This window comes from Populus alba, chromosome 3 (genome assembly GCF_005239225.2).
Source record: "Populus alba chromosome 3, ASM523922v2, whole genome shotgun sequence".
NCBI lineage: Eukaryota > Viridiplantae > Streptophyta > Magnoliopsida > Malpighiales > Salicaceae > Populus > Populus alba.
This window is the reverse complement of record NC_133286.1, coordinates 22,158,914-22,183,801: the sequence shown is the minus strand read 5'-3', so window position 1 is coordinate 22,183,801 and position 24,888 is coordinate 22,158,914. Positions and strand designations below refer to the sequence as shown.

Sequence of the window (24,888 nt, the reverse complement as noted above, 5' to 3'; positions counted from 1 at the left end):
CTGAGCCAACTCAGACTCTTGTCCAAATTCTTGGAAAGAGAGGTAATTAGTCATGATTTCAGCTCAAAACCTGGGTTGATGAATTTAACATTATTAATCGTGATGCAAATGAAAGTAAGATACATAACCTAAAGACAAGCTCTATTTATTAAGTGAGAGTGGGTAGGTTTTCTATCTAGTCTTGAAGGGTCTCATATCTGCCCAGTGATGTTCTTCGTAAAGACAGTATGGGGGCGTTGCAAGGAACAGTTAAGACACGTATGCCCACCATTACCAAGCAGGCACTCAGATATGAGTTGTGTGTTTCATGCATTTAAACCCTGACCAATAGTCTTAGGGTAAATCGCTAATTCCCCACTTAACTTAAGGCTTGTGTGTGCTTCTCAAAATAAAAGCAAGTGATGCATGAGACAATTATATATAATGCATGAATAAATACGTGTAAAAATAAAAACAAATACGCGAATAAATAAAAGGAAAGGCATATAAAAAATAAGCATAGGAAAATACAAATAAATCAGACAAAAACAAAGCTTAGTCTACAAATAAATCAGATAAAAAATAAGCATAGGAAAATACAAATAAACCAGTGGAGTCGTCATTCTGTCGCACGTGTGCGTCGCGGCGAAATTACATGTTTTTCCATTTTCTTAATCTACAATGTAAATCTATCTATATCTATGGGGATACAAGAAAATATTGTCTTTTGTTGGTGGAAAATGGAATGGGAGTCGCCACCTAGTATTTTGGTCACTAGGAAACCTAACTGGTCACAGAGATCGGGCACAGGGACTGGTTGCGTAAAGGGAAGGTATTAGCACCCCAAATACGCCTTACCTAAGGTAAGCTGCATTGTTTTATTGTCTGATAAAAACTAAGGTGTTATTGTACTTCTAGTTGTTGGTCTGTCTATGGTTCAAGAAAAATCCTCCTCGGTAAGAAGGTCTTTATCTTATCGGGTAAAATCCTAACCGTTCTAACGTCTATACCAAAACTTTATTAATAATATTAGGAATACATTTTACGTATAAATTCGTAATCCCAAATACTAAAAGAAAACAAAAAGATTTTTTTAGAATTTTTGAAATATTGGCCTAGTTCTCATGGCTTGAATAAACTGGTTATTAAAGTCAAAATGCATGCTAATACATATATTGTTTTGAAAATTTCCTTTGTTGTGTAAAAATATGATGTTATAATATATATATATATATATATATATATATATATATTGGAGAGACTAGGCTATATTTTAAAACAAAAAAAACATTTTTTTGGAAAATATTTTTTTTTTTTATGTTTTAACGAAAATCGGTTATTTTAATACTGGGTTTCTTACGGTATAAAAATACAAACCAATATTAATCCACCCTAATAAAAATATGCAAGAAAAATCAACAATATTTTTAAGGACTTTTGGAATTTTTTTTTAAAGGAAAAACATTTTTTATTTTGAAAATCTTTGATGTTTTGACAAAAACCGGGTATTTTAATAATGAATTTATATCTCTACTGTATAGAAATACAAACCATTATTAAGCCATTTTGACAAAAATGCAAGCAAATCAACAATATTTTTTTGAAGATTTTTCATAATATATTTTTTAAAAGAATATGTATATATTACAATACATAATATAATATAATATATATTATGTGGGCTGGGCCGGCCCAACTGAATGGGCCAATATCGGCCCATTTAAGACCTGGCCCAGTATGCATGACTGGTCCAGAATCGGTCTGGCCCACTATAAATAACGGTCGGGAGGGGAATTAATTTTCCCCTCCCCTTCTCCTGCATGCAACACAATTATGCATGCAGGAGGGAAGCTTCTTCAACGAACAGGTGCAAGGGGGGAAGAAGACTTTACCTGGCGTGGAGAAGGCGGTCGCTGGTGGTACTGCGATGGAGGCCGGCGTGGCTGAAGGCAGCGAGGCTGGCGGCGTGCACTGGTCCCGGCTGGAAGAAAGAACGAAACAGGTCCTGCAGAGGTGAAGGAAAGCTCACGGTTGTAACTGAAGAGAGAGCTGCTGTCCTGGCGGTCTTCGGCAAAGGCAGAAGCTGCTGGTCGTGGTGGTTGCTGCGGCTACTGCTGCTGCTGCTGCCTCGGTGACAGGGGAGAAAAATTTGCAGAGGAGAGAGAGAGATGGTGAGACCACCGTGTGTGACGCTTTGATGGCTACTGGAGGTGGATATGACGGTGAGAAGATGAGTGATGATGGTGGTGGTTGATGAGGGCCAACGGCGAAGAGGGAAAGAGAAGAAGAGGCTGGTTGCAGGAAAACTGGGCAGTAATGGCTGGTTTTCGTCCGACTTTGTGTTTCTTTTTCTCCCCCTTCAGGTCTTCAACAGAGATTCTATTTATAGGCAATGCAAGAGGGAAACATTGTCTACATTAGGGATAATTTTTCAGCCCTTTATTCGACCCGAGGAATCCAAGCCACTGGTTCAAAGTGTGTACCTTGAACTGCCGAATTTGGCAATCCAAGGCTGCAGACTGCCCGAGGTGGCCACTTCAGGCCAATAAACGGACCTGTTTCTAAATTTTTCGACCCGACCGGACCCTTCTCCGGGATAAAGGGGTTTCATGTGGACATGTTGGTGAACGGTTTGTCGGAGTTGGAGGCCAGACGAGCCGGAAAACGTGCTTGGAAAGCAGCCACTAGGGCAGCTTTTCGAGGAAGAAAGTGAACAGTAACAGGCGACGTGTCGCCTGATTTTCCTGCACCATTTTCAAATTAATCCTCCAGTTTTCAATTTCTTCAATTTGACCCCGGATCAATCCAATACAGCACCCCTATTTATGCGCCTTTTCCAAATTGGTCCCTGGTTTCGGATTTTCTCAATTAAGTCCCTAATTGGCCATTAAACTTCAATATTTATGCAATTAAACCCCTGATTGGACCTAATAAATTCCTAAAAAATATATTTCGGCCCCAGAACTTAAATTTCTTCTAATTAAAGCCCAAATTGACTTAAAAATTAATTTTTCTTGCAATCAAATCCCCTATAAATCCAATTAAAAATCCAATTAAGTCCATAAACATCCAAATTTGGGATTTTCTCCTCAAAATTTAAACTTTCCTTCTCAACAGGGCCCTCATCCTTCAAGAATATACTGTCAAAAATTCAATCTTTGTATTTTTATACTCCTTGACCAATTTTCTGACCATTTTCTGAGCGCTTCTACCTCCTGTTATTTTTCTAACCTCCTTTGGCTTTTTTTTTTTTTGTGGGGACCCAAAAATAGGTTACAACATGTATGATTAAGGATCTGATGGAGTGGTGATTTCTTCAAAGAAGTTAGATTCGATGATTGTGATTTCTCAAGGGGAGAATTGATGAAGACCCTGATAATGGAAGAGAATTACAACAAGGGGATAAATATTGGCACCCTATTTTGACTTGGATAGGTGTTGTGACAGGATGAGCTGCTGTCAAACATAAGCAAGGAATAGAGAGAAAATCTAGAGAATAGAAATTGCACGAGGGCACACAGAGATTGTGCAGGAGTACCCGAAGGAGCCAACAAGATACTGTAATGAGACAACAGGTGCAAGGAGAAGAAGAGTTCTCAGATGAAGCTTAGAGCAAAGACTGTGTGAAGGATGTACAACAGGAAGTCTTTTGTGCTCTTGGTGAAGACAATAGGCAAGGACCTTTCCAAGGCATGCAAGGATGGAAAGATGAGCTGTTGCAGAGGCACCTAATTGAGGGGGTGCAAATGCCTGTGATAAAAGGCGACCGCCTATGATGAAAGGCGAAGACACCAAAGAAAATTGGTGTAGGTGGAGTTATCAAACAGAAAGGCGTATAAGCTCCAAACATAGAAATCGAGGTGGAGGATTGCGAGGAGTATACCACAACTTTCTCTTTCTATGTAATCAGTGGTAATGATCTCTCAAATAGTTCACATGGTGGTAGAGAATTTTAGAGCCATTTTAAAGCATTCTAGCTGAAGGAGGATGCGACCGCCTATGAAAGGCGAAGACACCTTAGTGAGAAGGTGTGAGGACCGGATTAAATGTAAATGAAATTCTGGCGATCTACTTGTTAGGAGTTTCGGCAGAACTACTTGAAGTATAGAGCAGACGGATTGTATGACAGTCAGAATGAGAAGAATAACATCTCCTGAGATAGAGAGTGCTGCCCATGGGGTATTGAAATAATTTTGCTTTAAAGTTGCCTTCCACTTGTTCCATGGCCTTTCGCAGAATGCATTCAGATCTTTAATGACACCTTTAAAGAGAAAATCATCTCGCGACAGTAAATTTCCTATGTTGAGATTGTAAAATAGTTTTACCACTTCCTCATTAGACAGTAGCCAGTTTTCTACAATACGATTTTCAACAAGTATTTCCACATCCTTACTGGCACCGAGAAAGACACCCATCAAGAAGATATAGGCACTAACATAACCATGTTTCAGGCGATGGCACTGCTCAAAGGCTTGCAAATTCCTGATTATGATTTCTGAGTTGTCAACTAACTGTAATCGTGGGATTTCTAGTATCCCTTTATTTCTATCGAATTTTATGTCAAGAAGATGTTTGCTTGAACTCAACACAAACTTGACCCCCGCTTGGTGGAGCTCCTTTACACTGGGTGCGGTTAGAACCTCAAGTTCCTCTTTCGGGTTCTGTCCAGGTGGCCGATGATAAATTGAAAGAAAGCCAACCAAATGTTTCACTTCGGAGAAATCTACTTTGCCCATGAGGCGAAAGCAACTGTAAAGAACGAATGAGTAAGCTCAATCAGTGTATCTTTTGGAGAATTGCCGAAATAGTCCACACAACTCCTCGAGGATGGAGAACGGGAGCTGATTTTCAAGCAAACAGATATCAACCCTTACATCAAACCACTTGTATGGAGGATAGAAAATGTTGTCTCTGCTTCTTCTGAAGTTACTGCAATTGTACTTCAGCAAGAACAAAATGACGAAGGCAGCATCCATTAATATCATTCTTATGAAGTCTTCGCTATCATAAACGGCCTTAGGTTTACAAGCTGGCTCTTCTCTTTTGTTGTCTTGTTTATATTCACCTGACGTAGAGGGGATGCTACCTGACTTCAATGACATGAGTCTTCATCAAAATATATAATTAATTCATGAAAGCTGTCGTGATAATAATGTTTTAGAAAGATTTTGGATTTGAGACATAGATATATTTTGTATGAGATGGCCCCAAAACAAAAGGATCCAATTTTAATGCAAAACTTCTTTAAAAGTTTTGTGAAAGTTTTACTATATTAATTTCTTGATTAAACCTTTCTATATAAACCCTTTTTAGATAAACTTTTACAATGTTTTTTTTATTAAAGGATGTTTATTATATGTAAAATACTATATAGGATGTAAACTATTTTACAAATCAAACTATAAATTTCATTTATTCATTAAAAATATCTTTACCTTAAATAGCTCTATAAAATATTTTAAAAAAAAATAATCAAGTATATATATTTCAGGGATTATGGGATAATCTCAATCAAATCATTTGTATTCATAAGCATATATTTATAAGACATTTTATTTTTTTTATCAATCCATCATTTTGCTGAATCAATAAATAATGATTCTAAATTTTTAGGAGATCTATAATGGTCGGTTGAGGGAGAGATATGGGGACAATCTTTCGACCCATCTAGATTTTGATATGGATTTGTGGATGGAGATAGGATCGTCTGGTGAACCCGATAAAAATCAGGTCTAAGGGCTCTCCACCATTACGGCCGAAAACTTGTGGACGGTCGGTAGTGTCTCAACCGTTGGGAGCTTTCCATCAGTATCGAGCACCCAGTCTAAGGAGTTCATGGTCTTCGAACAACAATATGAATGACTCTCGACGGATGATGATCAACTCTGTCAAATGGTCATATGGACATTAGATCAAGGATGGGTGATGATACATGTGCAACTCTTTTTTTACTGTACGGTCCTGGGAACAACCAGCCTCCTCCTCCTCCTCATCCAGCTCCGCTGTTAATCTAGTTTAATTTTGTTTTTGAAACACATTAAATTTGTAATGAATATTATTTAACATTATTTTTATATTTTTAATGTTTAATACAATTTTATTTGGTTAATTAGTTTTTTTTACTATTAATAAATAATTTTAAAAAAATATTTTTAAATAAATATCGATGGCCTTACAAACGGAACCTAGCTGTCAGTATTTTACTGAGTTTCAAAAAAATTACCACCCATGTCACAATCACCGACAGATATATTCTGTCGGTGTTTAACTTGATATCACCGACATATATATCCGTCGTATTTTACAAAGAGTTCTGAAATATTTATTGCCCATGCCACCATCACTGACAGCCAGTCTGTCGGTGATTTACCGTTGGAAATACAAATGGAATAAGTCCATTGGTAAAGTTCTCGCGAGAATTATTTTTTTAGGCGCGCTTCCCCCGTTTGTAAGACCGTTGGTGTTTGGGTTTTTTTTTTACCGATCAAAGTAACGACGGAAATGGGATTTACTGACGATCAATATTCCGGCATACGGATTCCGTCAGTAAAAATATTACCGATGAATTGTGTGTCTTACATCGACGGAATGAATCCATCGGTAAAACTATTTAATGGTGTAGTGAGAAGGGTAAGAATATATATATATATATATATATTCTTAAACCTCGTTTCAAGTATAGGATAAAGCAAATGCATCAAAGGTGGAAGCATTCTCTACAATGGCTTTTAAGGCATTACAATTATAATGGTTTTACACGCTAACAATATTCTATTATAAACCTCGTTTGAGGTACAGCATAACTAGATCCTTGGTCCGTGTTGCACGGCAGGTCGGATCATTTTTTTTTCACATGAATTTTGTCACAGTGAAATAGCCATGCCTCTTTTCTTTTTCTTTTTTTTTTTATTGAAATTTTTGTTGATACTTTGCCATCGAGAAATACAGCGGGGAAACTACTAAAAAATTGAGAAATTTAAGAAGATAACAATGACTAGATAGTAGACTTAAACAACTTGAATGATAGAGCACACAGTTTGTATCACAGTGAGCATGAGGAGAATAGCAGCAGCGATTACAGATATTATGGCCCATGGATTACGGAACTAATTTTGTTTCAAGCTTGCCTTCCATTTGTGCCTCCGCTTTCCAGTATTTATTCAGATCTTCAACAATTTCAGAAAAGTAGAAATTGTCGAGGAAGATGAGATTTTGTTTGTCAAGATTGTGGATAACACTTAAAACAGCAATTAATGATTCAAGTTGGCAAATTCCAGCTTCAGGTGTGAAGCACTAGCATAATGCTTTACTTTATTATTATTATTATTATTTTTATTAGTGTCTTTTTTCCTTTAAAAATGAGAAACAGAGGGAAAACAATTCAACTGAATCCCAATTGCCCCATTCTTTCCATCTTCTACATTCAAAGCAATTAACTTCTTTGTTTTTTAAATGAATATAAGTAATTTCTTATCGATCACTAGACGATTATGGAGCCCTGATGACAAATTAACCCTTAAGCCGCCCATCAGTATAAGACTGGAGAAAGTCAAAGGTATAAGACGAGATAACCCCTAAAAGATGCTTCTGTGTGTTGATATGTGAAGTACTCTAATGAAAAATGGAGCTGACAAATTCTTGTGCATGAAATTCAGATGACAGGCCTGAGTATGCTTCAATTCAAGTAATACAACTGGTGTCTGGGACATCAAAAATGTGTCAGCTGATTCTCTGTCAGAATGGTCAACTCCAATACCTGCTGCTTACAATGATCATCTGGTTACCTTTTCACAAAAATCTAGAAACCCAACCTTCTTCTTGATCAACTCAAACCATATAATTACTGTGGGAATAAATTAACCATTCTCGATCTGGCAACAATTCTGCTCTTCATTCAACATCCCTGACCGTTTCCTGTCCCTTCTCCGTGATTTTACTCTTTTGACAAATTAATTGCAGTTTGATTCATACAATAACCATGTTAAAGAAAGAAACTAGACATGAAAGAAAACTGACATTTATTAAAACAAAGATGTTAACTTAAACATCAAGCATGTCTTGCATAGAACAATGATATGCAAACCTGCTTAAGACAGACCTGAAGAAAATGACTGCTGGTGTCTTATGAGCAGAATTGTTTGAACAAGAACTAAATAGCATATAAAAATAGATTTGAATTTTAAGGTTATTTAGTTTCAGAGAAAGTGACATTCAAAGATGGCAATCCAGCAGTAGCAGGACTGTTGAGTTGATCAAGTTGCGTCTTACCACAACGAAGCAAATATTCAATGTAAATGAAATTCTGGCGATCTACTTGTTTGGAGTTCCGGCGGAACTCAGCTGAAACATGTTGATAGGAGAAACCACTGGTGGTGGCTTTGAAACACTCAAACGGGATAAAACACAAAGTTTTATTTCAAGAAACAAGAAGCTACAATTAACAAAAGCTTAATAACAATACACGCCCTCTCTCTCTATTCTCTTTCTAGTGTTTCTTTCAATTCTCTCCACACCATATAACATAAGCTAAGCACTCTATTTATACATGAATTCAAAACAAGAAAATTCAACCTTCAAGTGTGAAGGCGGCTGGGGGCTACAGGTGTGAATGCGGTTGGTGGCTGCGGCTGGTGGCTAGCGGCTGCGGCTGGTGGTGGGTGGTTGCCTTCCTTGACCTTCTAGATTGAGTTTAGGTTCAACAAATCTCCCCTTTAAACTCAATCGAGAGATATCATGCCAAGCATGAATTTTAGTTTGATAAATTCTTCTCTCTTCAATGGCTTTTCTCTGTTTGTAGCCTTTAGCCACTAATCTGGCTTTATATCTTTGCACTTCTTCTTTTGCATTCTTCTTTGTCTTGTAGACCCATTTGACACCTATTGCTTTCTTATTTTCAGGTAGATAAGTCAACTTCCAGGTATCATTCTTCTCAATGACATGTATTTCTTCATCCATTGCTTTAATCCATTTCTCTTCTATGACAGCTTCATTGAAGCTTAATGGGTCACCATCTGTAAAGAAACAAAATAAAGTTATATCTTCCATGACTTGAGTGGCATCGTACAGCTCTTCAAGATTTCTCATCCTTCTTGGTCCTTCTGATGAGGATGCTGATGGTGGTGTTGATGATGATGATGCTTCTGGTGTGTTCCTATTGTTGAATACAGGGAATCTGTATACCGGACTTTGTAATTCAGCTGCTGGCACAATTGATTCTTCTACAAGTAATGTTGGTACTTCTTCACCTTCAAGGATCAAATCAGTGTTGATCCATTTGACTGCTTCTTGGTCATCATTCCATTGCCAAGATTTATCTTCTTCAAAGATAACATCTCTACTCATAATTGCCTTCTTCGTGATGGGATTATACAGCTTGTATCCCATCCTTCTTTCACCATATCCGACAAAGATGCATTTCTCGCTTTTATCATCGAGCTTTGTCCTTCTTGCATCTGGGATCTTTGCATATGCCACACAACCAAAGACTCGTAGATGAGTAACACTTGGTTTGTGACCACTCCATGCTTCTTCTGGAATGACACCTTGCAAACTTCTGGTTGGGCAGCGATTTAATAGATACACTGCACATGATACAGCTTCAGCCCAGTATTGCTTGGGCAACTTCTTTGCTTTGAGCAGACTTCTTGCCATGTCAAGAATCATGCAATTCTTCCTCTCAGCTACACCATTCAGCTGTGGTGTATAAACTGGTGTTGTCTGATGTCTGATTCCTTGTTGTGTACAAAAGGCTTCAAAGTCATTAGCTGTATATTCTCCACCTTGATCAGATCTTACGGTTCTGATCATATAGTCACTTTGCTTCTCCACAATTGCTTTAAAATCTTTAAAACAATTGAATACTTCTGACTTCCTCTTCAAAAAGTATATCCACGTTTTTCTACTAAAATCATCAATAAAAGTGAGGAAGTACCTATTTTTTCCAGTCGACATAGGCATTATTGGGCCACACACATCTGTGTGCACTAACTCCAGTGGCCTCTTTGCTTTCCAGTTGACTTTTTTGGCAAAACTGGATCTGTGATGTTTACTGAGGACACAACTCTCACAGACTTCATCTGGATGATCAATGTGAGGCAAACCTTTGACCATCTTCTTGCTTGCTAGCATCTTCAAACTTGTGAAATTCAGATGTCCAAGCCTCAGGTGCCAAAGCCATTCTTCACTGTTGGTGATGGCACTCAAACACCTTGTTGCATCATACTGGATGTTCAAAGGAAACATCCTATTCTTGGACATTTTCACATAGGCAATTAATCTCTAATTGTTGTCTCTAATTGTCAGATGACAATTCTTCGGGTAAAAAGTATAACCCCTCTCCATAAGTTGACCTAAGCTGATCAGGTTCTGCTTTATGGCTGGGACATAATACACATCGACGATGTAGCTGGAATCACCATTCTTTAACTTGATTGGGATGCTACCTTTACCTTTAAATGGAACCTTTGAGGTATCTCCAAAAGTAACTAGACCTTGTTTGGTCTCATCTAGATCACCAAATAACTCTCGGTAGCTGCACATGTGATTTCTAGCTCCAGTATCTAGATACCATACATTCTCCTGTTTCTCACCAAGTTCTTGTTGGACAAGCAATGCAGCTGCTTCTCTGTCATCCTTCTCTGCATAGTTGGCTTGCTCTCGTATCTCTAACGGAGCTTTCCTTCGGCATTCAGTGCTATAGTGCCCAAATTGATTGCAACTATAACATTGGATATTCCTCTTGTCACGGTTATTGTAACCGCCTCCTCTTCCTCTAGGAGTGAATGCATGTTGTCCTCAACCTCCTCTGGTGGTGTTTCTACCACCTCTTCCTTTGAAGCTTGTATTCCAAGATCCTCTTCCTTGGAATCTCTAAAATCCTCCTCTGGATTGTTGACTTCCTGCTTGAGTGGTATATCCACTTGTTGAAGTTTCCCCTTGCTCATATCTATCCTTGAGAGACAGCTTTGCTTGTAAGGCATGCTCAATGGCCTTATCTCCATTTCGCTTTACAATCTTCTGCTCATGAGCTTGCAAAGAACTCATAAGTTCATCAACTGTCAACTTGTCCACTTCTTTGGACTCTTCAATAGCGACAATAACAAAATCAAATTTTGGATCTAGGGATCTCAAAATTTTCTTAGTAATTCGAGAATCGATGATGGCTTCTCCATTTCTTCTCATCTGATTGACTATCACCATAATTCTTGTGTGATAGTTAAAAATAGACTCTGAGGACTTCATTTGCAATAACTCAAATTCACCTCATAAAGATTGAAGACGAATCTTCTTAATTCTGTTAGCACCTTTGTATTTTTGTTGGAGAGCCTCCCATATGTCTTTTGATGTTTCAGCGGAATCTATGATCTCGAATGTATCTTCATCAAGACCTTGATAGATGATGGTCTTTGCTTTGTTGTCTTTCTTTCTGTTGACTTTCAGGGCTTGCTTCTATGCCTCTTGTAGAGCATCTTCTTCTTCTTTAGACTCTAGTTCATCATAGCCATATTGTACAATATCCAAACACTCTTGTGAACCAAGGAAAGCCTTCAATCTTATGCACCAACTATCATAGTTGTCTTTGGTCAGCTTCGGGATGAGTGTTTGTGTATTTTCTATAGTCATTTTTCTCTTTTAATGACTATATCACCTTCTAGGAGCTGAATTTGGCCAAACGGACACTGTAGATCGATCCGGAATGGTCCAAATAGTAGGGAATTGGTCTGACTTTGTAGAAATCGGGTCAGAAAATGAGTGAACCGGTCAAAAAACCAATTCTATACGGCGAGGCGGTTCGCTGGGTTGAACCGGGAATATTCCAGGGAATATTCTGTCGGCGCGTTGGCGGCTGGGAAAACGGCTCAGCTCGGCGCGCGTACGGAGCGGCTTTGGAGGCGCGGTACGGAGCGACTTGGCGGCTCGGCTGACGCTCGGCTCGGCTCGGTGGTACGACTCGGCTTGTGGCTCGGCGTGGCTGGGATGGAGGCTCGGCTTAGGCGGCTTAAACAGCTCAATATATGGCGCGCGTGGATGGCACTCGTCTTCAACCTCTGGCGCGCGTGGGCGACAGTCACCGGATCTTCAGGCGGCGCGTGTGGCTCACTGCGGACTCCGATCAGGCTGTTCTTTACACTAGTGAGCTCGTATGGAGGAGCTCTACACTGTGGAATGATCAAAACTTGTGTTTGACAACTTTGAAAATTCAGGTATATCCCAAAACACTTTTGTTTTCTGACGAACGGGGCTCTGATACCAATTGTTTGTGGGAGAAACCACTGGTGGTGGCTTTGAAACACTCAGAGGGGATAAAACACAGTTTTATTACAAGAACAAGAAGCTTACAATTAACACAAAAGCTTAATAACAATACACGCCCTCTCTTTCTTTCTCTTTCTAGTGTTTCTCTCTATTCTCTCCACACAATATAACATAAGCTGAGCACTCTATTTATACACGAATTCAAAACAAGAAAATTCAACCTTCAGGTGTGAAGGCGGCTGGCGGCTGCAGGTGTGAAGGCGGCTGGCGGCTACGGCTGGTGGTGGGTGGTTGCCTACCTTGACCTTCTAGATTGAGTTTAAGTTCAACAAAACAACGGATTCAATCCGCCGTCGATCTTCAGGGGACTTTGAACGAGCAGCAATATCAGTTGGTTATGAAAGTATTGGCATTTCATCAAACACCAAATCGCATTCAGATCAGCAGCATGAAAAAAAAAGTAGAATCGAAAAAACAATGCAGAAGCAATCTTAGACCAGATCAATGAACTGGGACCTTGACATTTTTACTAAGGAACTAGGAAATCACCAATGAACATGTATTTCTAAGAAAATGATTGCCTCTGGCTTTTGATTAACGATTCAGAAAATTCATAGAGAGATTTTTTTCCATGAAATTTTTTGAAGAATAATTAGTTTTGGGCAAACATCAAATGAGTACCCCAACTATGAATTGATTATCAATGTAGTCTACAAACTATCGAGTTTTTCTTATTAAATGCACAACATATTATAACTTGATGCTTTGAATCCAAAATTAAGAACATTTTAAACCATTGATGTGGACAAGATTTTAAAGCGAGTATGAGAAAAAAACCAGCTGCTACAACAGAGATTGTAGTCCAAGGATTATGGAAATACTTCTGTTTTAAGGTTGCCTTCCATTTGTCTCTCCGCTTGCTGCAGTACTTGTTCAGATCTTTTAACCACACCAGAAAGCGCCAAAAGCAGAAGATAGAAATTATAAGGCAACAGTAAGTGGGGGAAAATGTAGCTTCTTTAATGACATGAGTAAACTGAAACAGCAAAAATTGATTGCATTTTATTTATGCTAATTATGTAGCAGAGAAAGCAAGATAGGGAGGAAATATCAATGGTATCTTTAAATGATTTAATATAAAAAGATATTTTATGATTAGAAAAAAGTATGATCAAGAAATGTACCGAGAATGGTAGACTCTCCCTATTTAATGTAAGTTCCAAAATTAAGATCAGCAGATCAGGCTATATAACCCGAGAGAGTAAAGCTAACTCCGGAGGTAACTGCACATTCAATATCTAGACCGAAACCCAGATCAATCTCTTCATGAAGGATTTAACATTGATGCAGAAATGTCATGAAATATTTAACGAACCTCTCTGTTCTATCAAATGGATTTGCACTTGTAGTTAAAACCATAAAAAGCCATAAAATTATTGATTTTTCCTGCCATTTTCTTTGAGGAATATTCAGCGCTAGAAGGGTTAGAACTTAGAATATAATATTCTCAAACCTCGTTTCAAGTATAGGATAAAGCAAATGCATCAAGGGTGGAAGCATTCTCTACAATAGCTTTAAGGCATTACAATTACAGTGTTTTACAAGTTTACCAATATTCTATATAAACCTCGTTTGAAGTATAGCATAAAGCAAACAATCATGTCGGGTTGGTTGTTTGGAGGCCTAAGATCGCATGAAAAACCAGATTTAAACCGACAAAGCCAAAGCTAATTTTATTTGATTTTGGATTTTTGGGCTATTTTTTAGGTATTTGAAATTGATAAAATGATTCTCTAGTATTATAAGGGTGTTGATGAGGTATTTTTGAGTTGAAATGGCTGAAAAATTGAGTTTTATGGCCCAAAGTGTCTCTGCCTTAATTTTCTAGACACCAATGTAGTAGCCAGAATCTAGACTTGCAAATGACACATTGTCTGTCCTAGCAAGCGACATGTCGCTTGTTTTTTTTTTTTTTTTTAAAAAAAGACAAATAATAAATCATTCATTCCTTTTAAAATAATAAAATCAAGCCCAAGCCTACGGTCCTAGGCTTGAAGGGCCCGCCAGTGCTCCTTGGCTCCTTATTGTAGTTACCCGAGCGTGCTGGCCCAAATGCCCGCAAGTCTAGGCTTTGGCCCTTTTTTTTTTATTAAGGCTAGATATAAATTTAAGGAGAGAAAATTATTGAACCCGATTGAGTTCATGGTTCGAAACACGAGTTTAACAAGTTAAGCCACAACATCAAGGCTTCTTTTTTTATATATTGCTATTCTTTACTGGTTTCATTTTATAATATATTTTTAAAAAAATAATTTTTAAATTTATGATTTAATTAACATCCCTCATTTATGATTTGTTTTTCTTATTTAACTTTTTTTCTAATAAAGATTGCTTTTTAATGCTATTGTGCATAATTAATTTTTGAAAAGATTATTCTGTTTTATCTTTTGTATTGAAGAACTTTATTTTAAAAAATAAAAAATATTTATTTTTAGATAATATTTCTAATATGTGCACCATTGCGTGATATTTTTCACTTTTATTTTATTTAATTAATTTAATATGTGTGCTTGTTTTGAATATCATTTGATTTAATAAAAAATATTTTTAATAAACAAATTCAATAAACACAACCACGTAAATGTATTATTTTGTGATATTAAATGCCATAATTTATACCTAGCCCTTGTTTTTTCTAGTTTTATTTTTAGATATTATTAATAATATTTTTTTCATTTATTATCTTATACAGTTATCAATTTATTTTATTTCATGCGGTCAAATAGCTAATTCTATTATAAACCTGTTTGAAGTATAGCATAAAGCAAACAATCATGTCACGTTATGGAGCATAACTAGATCCTTAGATCCTAGATCCTTAGCCCGTGTTGCACGGCAAGTTGTTTTTTTTTTTTTTTTTTGTTAACTTGCAGCAGTGAAAATGAAAAGATTTTGTTGAATCTTCTGCTCAAATTCTAAATGCAACCTTACAGCAATTTGTGATGTGTTGTTCCGAAGATTCGTAATATTATTTTTCATTTTTTTTTTTGGTAATATCTCATAGCAACGTTGAGGTGTTTGGTATAATTTCTGTTTTTGTTTTTATGTTTTTTTTTTAAGTGTTTTTTGTTTAAAAATAAAAAAAAAACATACATTTAATTTTTTTTTTAATATTTCTAATAATTTTAACATACTGATGTTAAAAATTTATTTTTAAATATTTTCAAAACAAAAATTATTGCAAACTACAATTTCAAACAAACCAAACTCAGTTAATAAAACAAACTATGTTTTATTTAACAACAAGATACGAGGACACCCCCTAATTTGTATGTCACTTACACACACCACCTAAAGTCTCCTTTTTCTCACTCTCGCACACAAACACGCTCTTACACTTGGGAAATAGTGGAGAGAATTCTAAAAACAGGAGGTGCTGTAGAGAAATCTAGATTGATCTTCAACTTAGGGTTCTTTCTTCCCTTCCTTTTCCCTTTCAGTCCTAATTTATGGTAATGCAAACAATAATCTCAAGGTGTGTGAGTAAGGAGGTGCGTTTTCTTCCTTTGTCAATAATCTAAGATGAAAGAAAACAGCCGCTAAGACCTTAAACCCCATGTTAAGCATGCGCGTGGAAGGCATGAATAAAACAATTTCAGTTTCAAAGAGACAATCAGAACAAATTATACAGTCTTCATTGCTTGGAATTTCTACTGAAACAAATATGTCATTTAGAAGAAAAGATCAAGGAAGAAAAATATTATTACCGATGAATTTACTAACGAAAAAGACGTGCAAAAAAAAATAAAATTTATTCCGTCGGTATTTCCCTCAGAAAAATACCGTGTATAATTTTGTCGGTAATTATTTAAAAATATTTTTTAAAAAAATCTATATTAAAAAACTATTAAATAATTAAATTAATATAAATCAATACTTTATAATACTCAAAACACTTGGAAAAAAAAAATCATATGAAAAAATTCTATAACATTATTCATATAATTATTAAGAATAAAAACAATTAAAAATAAAAAAACAAATATAGTGAGAGAGAAAAAGAAAAAAAAAAAAAAGATGATAGATTGAACCAGAGAACATAGTCCAATCAGGAGGAGTATACAGAGACTCCATGAGCTTCCCATCACGCAAAGAATTCCTGATATGGTCATTGGTTCATGGCGTCGGCGAAGCTGCTTGCCAAATTATTTGCAAAAGAAAGAAATTGTTTCCATAAAAAAAAGCATTAACCCAAGTATAACTAGACCAGTTCATGGTGATAAAAATTAATATAAATTATATTTTAGAATTTTATTTAATAATTTAAGTTATTGGGTTTTGATGGTTCTTTGATATTGTATAAGAGTCTGAACGACCAAATGGTCACGAGTTCGAATCTCATCATCTTCATTTATTTGATAAAAATTAAACATAAAGTAATGTGGACTTGTGCAAATTTCAAGTGCAAGGAGTTTTTACTTGAGGGGGTGTATTAGAAAATAATATAAATAATATCTTGAAACCTGCTTAAATTATTGGGTTGAGATAATTCTTTAATACTATTGGGTTGAAAATTTTAAGTGTATGTTTCAATGTCCTATGGGCATCAAAGAAACCCAAACGAAGCTGAAAATATTGCTATCAGGAAAGCAAATTTGTTTCTGCTACACGTAGTTCTTATGAACTAAGACTAGAAGGTTTTATAGATGGTGTTATATTACATTATATTGTTTCTAATCTCTGTATTTGGAAAGTTTGAGAATACCAACCTGGACGTATTTAAAAGGTGCTGAGGCAGCGATAAATGATTCAAGTTTGCAAATTCCAGCTTCAGGAGTGAAGCACAAGCATAATGCTTTACTTTATTATTATTATTATTTGCTGGTCAAATTCTTGTGCATGAAATTCAGATGACAGGCCTCAGTATGCTTTCAATTCAAGCAATACTTTGTGGACCTTAGGCCTTATCTATTTGCTGGTCATACAACTGGTGTCTGGGACATCAAAAATGTGTCAGCTGTTTCTCTGTCAGAATGGTCACCTCAAATACCTGCTGCTTACAATGATCATCTGGTTACCTTTCACAAAAATCTAGAAACCCAAGTCTCTTCTTGTCAACTCAAACCATATAATTACTGTGGGAAATTAACCATTCTCGATCTGGCAACAATTCTGCTCTTCATTCAACATCCCTGACCGTTTCCTGTCCCTTCTCCGTGATTTTACCATTTCGACAAATTGATTGCAGTTTGATTCATACAATAACCATGTTGAAGAAAAAAACTAGACATGAAAGAAACTGCATTTATTAAAACAAGGATGTTAACTTAAACATCAAGCATGTCTTGCATAGAACAATGACATGCAAACCTGCATAAGACAGACCTGAAGAAAATGACTGCAGGTGTCTTATGAGCAGAATTGTTTGAACAAGAACTAAATAGCATATAAAAATAGATTTGAATTTTAAGGTTATTTACTTTCAGAGAAAGTGACATTCAAAGATGACAATCCAGCAGTATCAGGACTGTTGAGTAGATCAAGTTGATTCTTACCACAACGAAGCAAATATTCAATGTAAATGAAATTCGGGCGATCTACTTGTTTGGAGTTCCGGCGGAACTACTTGAAGTATAGAGCAGAATAAAACAATTTCAGTTTCCAAGAGACAATCAGAACAAATTATACAGTCTTCATTGCTTGGAATTTCTACTGAAACAACTTTGTCATTTAGAAGAACAAAACAAAGAAGAGAACAAGGATTATGGGTACTATTAATGCAACGTGCGGATTAACCGCACCCAGCTAAACTACTTGAAGTATAGAGCAGACGGATTGTATGACAGTCAGAATGAGAAGAATAACAGCTCCTGAGACAGAGACTGTTGCCCATGGGGTATTGAAATAATTTTGCTTTAAATTTGCCTTCCATTTGTTCCATGGCCTTTCGCAGAATGCATTCAGATCTTTAATGAGACCTTTAAAGAGAAAAGTACCTGACCACACACTATTTTGTTTGTTGAGATTGTAAAAGAGTTGTACCACTTCCTCATTAGACGGTAGCCAGTTTTCTATAATACGATTTTCAACAAGCATTTCCACATCCTTACTGGCACTGACAAAGAGACCCATCAAGAAGATATAGTCACCAACATAACCATGTTTCAGGCCATGGCACTGCTCAAAGGCTTGCATATTCCTGATTATGATTTCTGTTCTGTCATCTAACTGTAGTCGTGGGAACTCTAGTCTCCCTTTATTTCTATCGAATTTTATGTCAAGAAGATGTTTGCTTGAACTCAACAGAAACTTGACCCCCGCTTGGTGGAGCTCCTTTACACTGGGTGCGGTTAGAACCTCATGTTCCCCAAACTGTTGCTGTTCAGTTGGCCGATGATAAATTGTAAGAAAGTCAACCAAATGTTTCACTTCGGAGAAATCTACTCTCCCCAAATATTCCCCTACTGCCCAAGAACCCCATTCATTTGAAAAGAACCAATGAGTAAGCCAAATCAGTGTAGCTTTTGGAGAATTGCCGAATATAGGGGAGAGGCCACACAACTCCTCGAGGATGAAGAACGGGAGCTGATTTTCAAGCAAACAGATATCAACCCTTACATCTACACTCTTGTATGGAGGATAGAAAATGCTGTCTCTGCTTTCTCTGAAGTCTGTGCAAGTCCACTTCAGCAAAAACATAATGACGAAGGCAGCATCCATTAATATCATTTTTATGAAGTATTCGCTACTAAACCCATTGGTCTCCGCATAGCAATTACGCAATCTTGTTTCCTTCACCTTGATCAATTCAATAAAACCCTTCACACTTACCTTGGTCCTGGCAATGAATTCTTTCAGGTACATTCTTTTGTGGTCTTCCATGGCTTTTAGCTTCTCATTACCATGGTGAATTGGGCCTATAGAGACTAATCGAGGTGTGTAGGCCTTTTCGTTCAGCTCGCGTAATCGCTCAGGAACTTTATATATACACCATGTGTCGGAGAAAGGATTTGAGATTTCCAGCTCTTCCGTCACGGATTGGGCTAATCTATCAATATCAAGCGAAACTTGATGACTCAGCTCATGATTAGTGCTTGATGGTCGACCAGATTCCATGCTGTGACAGAACTGAGAAGATAGCTAGTATTAGAACAAAACAAGCAGATCAAAAAAATTGTTATCAGAGAGAAAACAAATTCAATTACGAAACCCAAAAATAGATGAAACTTCCAGCCTTAAGTTTGCCTTCACTGGCAACAATTTAATCTGTAATATATATATATATATATATGGGACCACATGAGTGATACAAATTAATTAAGCAATGTATTAAATTTCTTTAATTAAAATTATTAACGACGTGCCTTGTTCCACATAATTTGTATCAAATGATATTAATTAATTAATTAATTTATACTGTTTCATACGAAATTTGCTTAATAAATTGTATATTTGTGTTTAGAGTTTGTGTTTAGAAAAAATTGATATTTTATCATTAAAAAAATATATGATAAAGAAAGTGGAAATAATTTTGATAATTTCTCTTAAAAATTTATTTTTGATGTAGTATTATTTTGAATAAAAAAAACATGATGTCTATCATAAAAAGCCACATGGACAGAAACTAAACTACTTACAAGCTCTCAACAACCGCAGTTTTAGAAGTTTTGCTGGCTGCCTTCGTGGCTAGTTGTTCCTTGGGGCTTTCCCTCCGGTGGATTTTCTTGCTGTTTGCTTTGTGCCATTGAAATAACTGAATTGGGAAACTGGGTTTTCGGGTTTCTGTTTGTTTCTCGGGAAAACGAGGGAAAGTTAGAGATTTGCAAGTTTTTGGTGGGTAGGGATAGAAGGTTCTGGCGATTTTTACAGGGGCAAGGCGAGAGGTGAAGGAGGAAGGAAGGAGACAGTGAAATGGGATTTGAGCCGTAGATCGGTAAGCTAATGGAAAACTATGAATGTAATCCGAAGAGGGGAAAGGTGAAAGTAATATTAACTACTTTTTAGCATATTTAAAGACTATAATAAGCTCATTTTAAATCATTATTTTGACTACTTTTATGAATATATAAATCCATCCATCCATGTGGGGCATGCATGGTCGCATGTGATACAATTGACTCATTGGATTCGTATATTCATCATTCATCTGCACTATCCCTGTCGATTTCACACTCGAATTTCCATGTATAAACAGCTTTAGGTTTGCATAAAAATCGTGCCAATTTCCACAAAGCCTACTTCTAGGCAGGGTAGAGGACTGTGACCGCAGGATTTGTTTTTCTGGCATGACTTTCCACAAAGCAAAGAGTAATATTTTTAAAATTCCTTTTTGAAAATTCAAAAATCACAAATAATATTTTAATATCATTATTTTATTAAATATATATTGAGCCGAACTCGGCCAGCCATCTGGACTGCCTGACTGACTGGCTGACATGGAGGGGATGCTACCTGACTTTAATGACACGAGTCTTCACCAAAATACATAATTAATTCATGAAAACTGTCGTGATAATGATGTTTTAGAAAGAGTTTCTTAAAGTAATGTGAATAATTGGACTCGAATAAAAATCTATGTCGATTTCAGACCAGAATTTCCATGTAAAACATAGCATCACAGGAAAACGTAGCACTTTTCAACTTCTCACACACAAACTTTTCTCGTCTTGTGCCTTATCTTCCACAAATCTCTGAATCAATATCACATCACAGGAAAATGTTGCACTTTTCACCTTTCTTTCCACGAAGATAGCAATTAAAAGGCAACAGTATAAGTGGGCGGAAATGCAGCGAATTTAGGTTGAAAAATAATATAAATTATATATAGTATTTTACTTAAAAATTTAAATTTCTGAATTTTGTTTATATTTTTATATCATCTCAAAATTTTGATGAATCTTATTATTTTTATTTATTTGATAAAAATTAAATATAAAATAATATAAATTTATATAAATTTAAAATTTAAAATATCTTCACTTAAAAAAATATATTAAAAAATAATATAATTTAAATAACTGAGTCAGAAAAGGTTGGCAAGGAATTTTGTGTAGAATAAGAAGAGGTGAGGAACTTTCCTCCATCAAAACCTCCATGGAAATCACCCATACACACTTCGAGCAAAATATATAGCACCACAAGCCACTGGCCTTATCCCTGAAAAAACACACAAACCACTGGCTTCCTCCACCGGAAACCCTCCAAGCACCATCAAAATTCACCCAAAACCCTGCACCTAACACCATCACCACCATTCAGCAATCCCAAACAGCCTGCCTAGAACAACAGTAGTGCAGTCCATGGAAGCAACCGATTTTTGAGCCATAGTTTGCTTTCCTTTTGATGGTGGTTGAGATTACCACCTTCATCAAAGCTCTTCGAAATTAACCTCACAACAGTCCCAAGAAAGTCACCAAGTCAAAAGCTCACAAAAGTAAGCTGAATCATCTCACTTCATCACTCTAAAACAATTAGATTTTTGCTATTCTTCTAGGCTCAACTACTGACATTTTTTATTGTTTTGAGTAATCCTACATGCATTGACTTCGATCGTTATAAGGTTTTCGATTAATTCCTGATTTTTCTTATTAGCTATTTCGCAATTTATTAGTGATACTAAACTCCTTATTGGTATTGCATTCCAAACAGGGTTTGGTAAAATTAAATTTTAAAAAAAATATTAATTTTTTAAATATTTTAATATACTAATATTAAAATTAATTTTTTAAAAAAAATAAATTATTTAAATATATTTTTAAATAAAAATTACGTCAAAAAATAATCACTATTACCCTTATCAAAACACTTAAGTACTTTTTTAGGGTGGTTTCATATGGCGGCTGTCTTCTCTTTTTTCCCTCTTTATCTTAAATTGGGTAACATCTCTACACACATTTTTAAAGGTAGACATTAAACAAAATGGGCCAAATAATAAGATGCTAAATAGTGAGTCTATATATTGTAATGTAGCTGTTAGTTCAGCATGGGCCAAATATTATAAATATATAATTTATTTTATTTGATAAAACATAAAATAATAAAAATTAATAAAATTTTGAATTAAGCTTAAAAATCTTTTACTTAGAATATATTATGTTAGAAAATTATATAAAAATTATATATTGAGGTTATAGTATCTTCTCTTAATTGGCATTCTAGTTTGTTTACAAAGTATGTTTTTCATAACTAATATATTATTCCAGTTTGAAAACTGGTCGAACATCAAGTTCTGACTAGCAGATAATGGATCACAGCCATGAAGTTTCACTTGATATCAACGAGATAGCCAATTCTTTGAGGGAGCAATTGAAGATCAAGAAGGCTTTCTCCCAGGCATGCTGCATCTACAGAGTCAATAGGCCCTATTCACCACGGTGTGGAGAATCTAAAAGCTATGGAAGACCACAAAATAACGTACCTGCAGCAGTTTCTTGAACAGAGCAAGGTAAGTGTGTAGGATTTAATTAACATTAACAAGGAGAATGAAACGGAATTACGTGATAGTTATGCCGAAACCATTGATCTTAGTAGGAAAGACTTCGCAACAATGATCTTACTGGATGCTGTCTTCATTATTATGTTCTTACTGAACTACAAGTACTTGAGAGGGTTTTATGAAAGCAGACGTAGTGACCACATTTTCTATCGTCCATTTAAGTTAGATGGCGTAATTTGATATTTCCTTGCTTGAGAATCAGCTTCCATTCTTCATCCTCCAGAAGTTGCTTGAGCTATCCAGTGTAGCTGCCAATCCTGAGAATTGTACCCTTATTGAGCTTACCTGTGGGTTGGAAAAAAATCGATTCCTCTGGAGTCCTTCATTTCGTTGACTTCCTAAGAAAGTGTCAGCAGCCAACGGAACAGAATCTTCCAGCGAAAGAAACTACTTTCTTAAGCGCACCCACAGCAACGGAGTGAAGTTTAAGAATACAGAAAAAAGTTTACTGTTAGAAATAACATTCAGTAATGGGATTCTAGAAATTCCACAACTAAAAATAGATGATGTGATAGAAATCTTATTCAGAAATCTCCAGGCCTTTGAGCAATGCCATCATGTGTACGGGGACACTTTCGTAAATGACTATATTACTTAATTTCGTCAGCTGCCTCGTCAGGGCTACCAAAGATGTGGAAGTACTTGCTCAGAATGAGAATTTGAAAAATATGCTAAGCAATGACGAAGCAATATCAAATCTTTTTCACGATCTTATCATAGAAAATGTTATCTCTTCACAAAGTTTTCTTTCGCGTCTCTGCGGAGAGCTGAATTTACATTGCAGAAAGCGTAGGCACAAGTGGAAGGCAAACTTGAAGCAGGTTTACTTCAACAATCCATGGACTGGCATCTCCGTTTTTGCTGCTACTGTTCTCCTTGTGCTCACTATCATGCAAACGGTGTGCTCTATCCTTCAATTGTGATAAATATTTAATCCCTTGGGTTTTAATTTCTTGCAAATTTGATCAGAATCAGCCCTATAGTTTGATAATTTTTTAATTAAGCCCCTGATTTCATTAATTAAATTAATATCAATCTCAATTAAGTCTCCAAGCTTATCAATTCTCCAATTAAACCCTTGATTGAATTAATTAAATTAATTCCAAGCTTAATTAAATCTCAAAACTTATCAATTCTCCAATTAAAACCTTGATTGGATTAATTAAATTAATTTCAAGCTTAATTAAATATCAAAACTTATCAATTCTCCAATTAAACCCTTGATTGGATTAATTAAATTAATTTTCAAGCTTAATTAAGTCTCAAAACTTATCAATTCTCCAATTAAGCCCTTGATTGGATTAATTAGATTAATTTTCAAGCTTAATTAAGTCTCAAAACTTATCAATTCTCCAATTAAACCCTTAATTGGATTAATTAAATTAATTCCAAGCTTAATTAAGTCTCAAAACTAATCAATTCTTCAATTAAACCCTTGATTGGATTAATTAGATTAATTTCAAAGTTTAATTAAACCCCAAAACTTTCAATCATGTTGCCCTTAACCCAAATTTTAATTCATTCTTCATTTATTTCATTTTACTTGTTTTTCATCATCATTATTTTTTTTATCATCATTTTGTATCCTTTTCAATAAATAAAATAATAATAATAATAATTAAAATAAAAATAGTCAAAATTTGAGTTATGACAATAGCCAAGAAGACCGTATCCAATAAAAAGAGTTTGGAATTGAAGTTTCCTAGAGATATAGTTGTTGGAGGTGAGTTTAAGTGAGGCTTGAGCATAAGTGTTTATGGTGATGAGTTGAAATTCATTACTGTGGAGAATGGTTGAATTTGTTGGCATAGTTGGATTTGAAAATTTTGGATTGTAAGTGTTTATGGTGATGAGTTGAAATTCATTACTGTGTAGAATGGTTGAATTTGTTGGCATAGTTGGATTTGAAAAATTTGGATTGTTTGTTGAATTGGTTTGAGTAGCCATTGTAAACAGAGAAGGAAATAACTTGAAGAATTATTCAATGAATAAAAGGGAGCTCTGATACTATGATAGAAGTTTCACAGAGAAGGAGGAAAAGCTCAAACACATTGTCGTACTGTTTATGTGAATATTTTTTTTTTTTTGAAAAACCAGTGTAATTAATTATTATTTTTAAAGCCAGGGCAGTTAATTGTATTTTTTTTTCTTTTCTTTTG

The 24,888-nt window shown here is 35.7% G+C and overlaps 2 protein-coding genes and 1 pseudogene across 4 annotated transcripts; 1 reads left to right on the top strand and 2 right to left on the bottom strand.

The window, feature by feature from the left end:
• Nucleotides 1–3,911: 3,911 nt before the first annotated feature.
• On the bottom strand, nucleotides 3,912–4,955 carry LOC118028838 (UPF0481 protein At3g47200-like). Its single transcript, XM_035032563.1, has 2 exons — nucleotides 4,816–4,955; nucleotides 3,912–4,728 (listed from the first exon to the last, which is right to left on the bottom strand). The coding sequence occupies exons 1-2, from the start codon at nucleotides 4,953–4,955 to the stop codon at nucleotides 3,912–3,914; spliced, it is 957 nt and encodes a 318-aa protein (XP_034888454.1).
• Nucleotides 4,956–17,908: 12,953 nt separating this feature from the next.
• Nucleotides 17,909–20,246, bottom strand: LOC118028573 (UPF0481 protein At3g47200-like). 3 transcript variants are annotated; one of them, XM_073407932.1, is made up of 3 exons: nucleotides 19,872–20,245; nucleotides 18,499–19,362; nucleotides 17,909–18,435 (listed from the first exon to the last, which is right to left on the bottom strand). In XM_073407932.1, the coding sequence occupies exons 2-3, from the start codon at nucleotides 19,348–19,350 to the stop codon at nucleotides 18,040–18,042; spliced, it is 1,248 nt and encodes a 415-aa protein (XP_073264033.1). In that variant the 5' UTR covers nucleotides 19,351–19,362; nucleotides 19,872–20,245; the 3' UTR covers nucleotides 17,909–18,039. The 3 variants fall into 3 exon arrangements, with proteins under 3 accessions (XP_073264033.1, XP_034888098.1, XP_034888090.1); XM_035032207.2 differs by having other exon boundaries at nucleotides 17,909–19,374; nucleotides 19,872–20,246; XM_035032199.2 differs by having other exon boundaries at nucleotides 17,909–19,362.
• Nucleotides 20,247–21,361: 1,115 nt separating this feature from the next.
• LOC118028846 (UPF0481 protein At3g47200-like) lies at nucleotides 21,362–23,771 on the top strand (annotated as a pseudogene).
• The last annotated feature ends 1,117 nt before the right edge of the window (nucleotides 23,772–24,888 follow it).

What these genes read in the sequence shown, in the direction of transcription:
- LOC118028573 (XM_035032207.2), bottom strand. Translation starts at nt 19,350, where the DNA reads ATGGAATCTGGTCGACCATCAAGCACTAATCATGAGCTGAGTCATCAA.
- LOC118028838 (XM_035032563.1), bottom strand. Translation starts at nt 4,955, where the DNA reads ATGGATGCTGCCTTCGTCATTTTGTTCTTGCTGAAGTACAATTGCAGT. An exon ending in TTGCTTGAAAATCAGCTCCC is followed by an intron (nt 4,729 to 4,815) that starts GTTCTCCATCCT and finishes CGTTCTTTACAG; the next exon opens with TTGCTTTCGCCTCATGGGCA.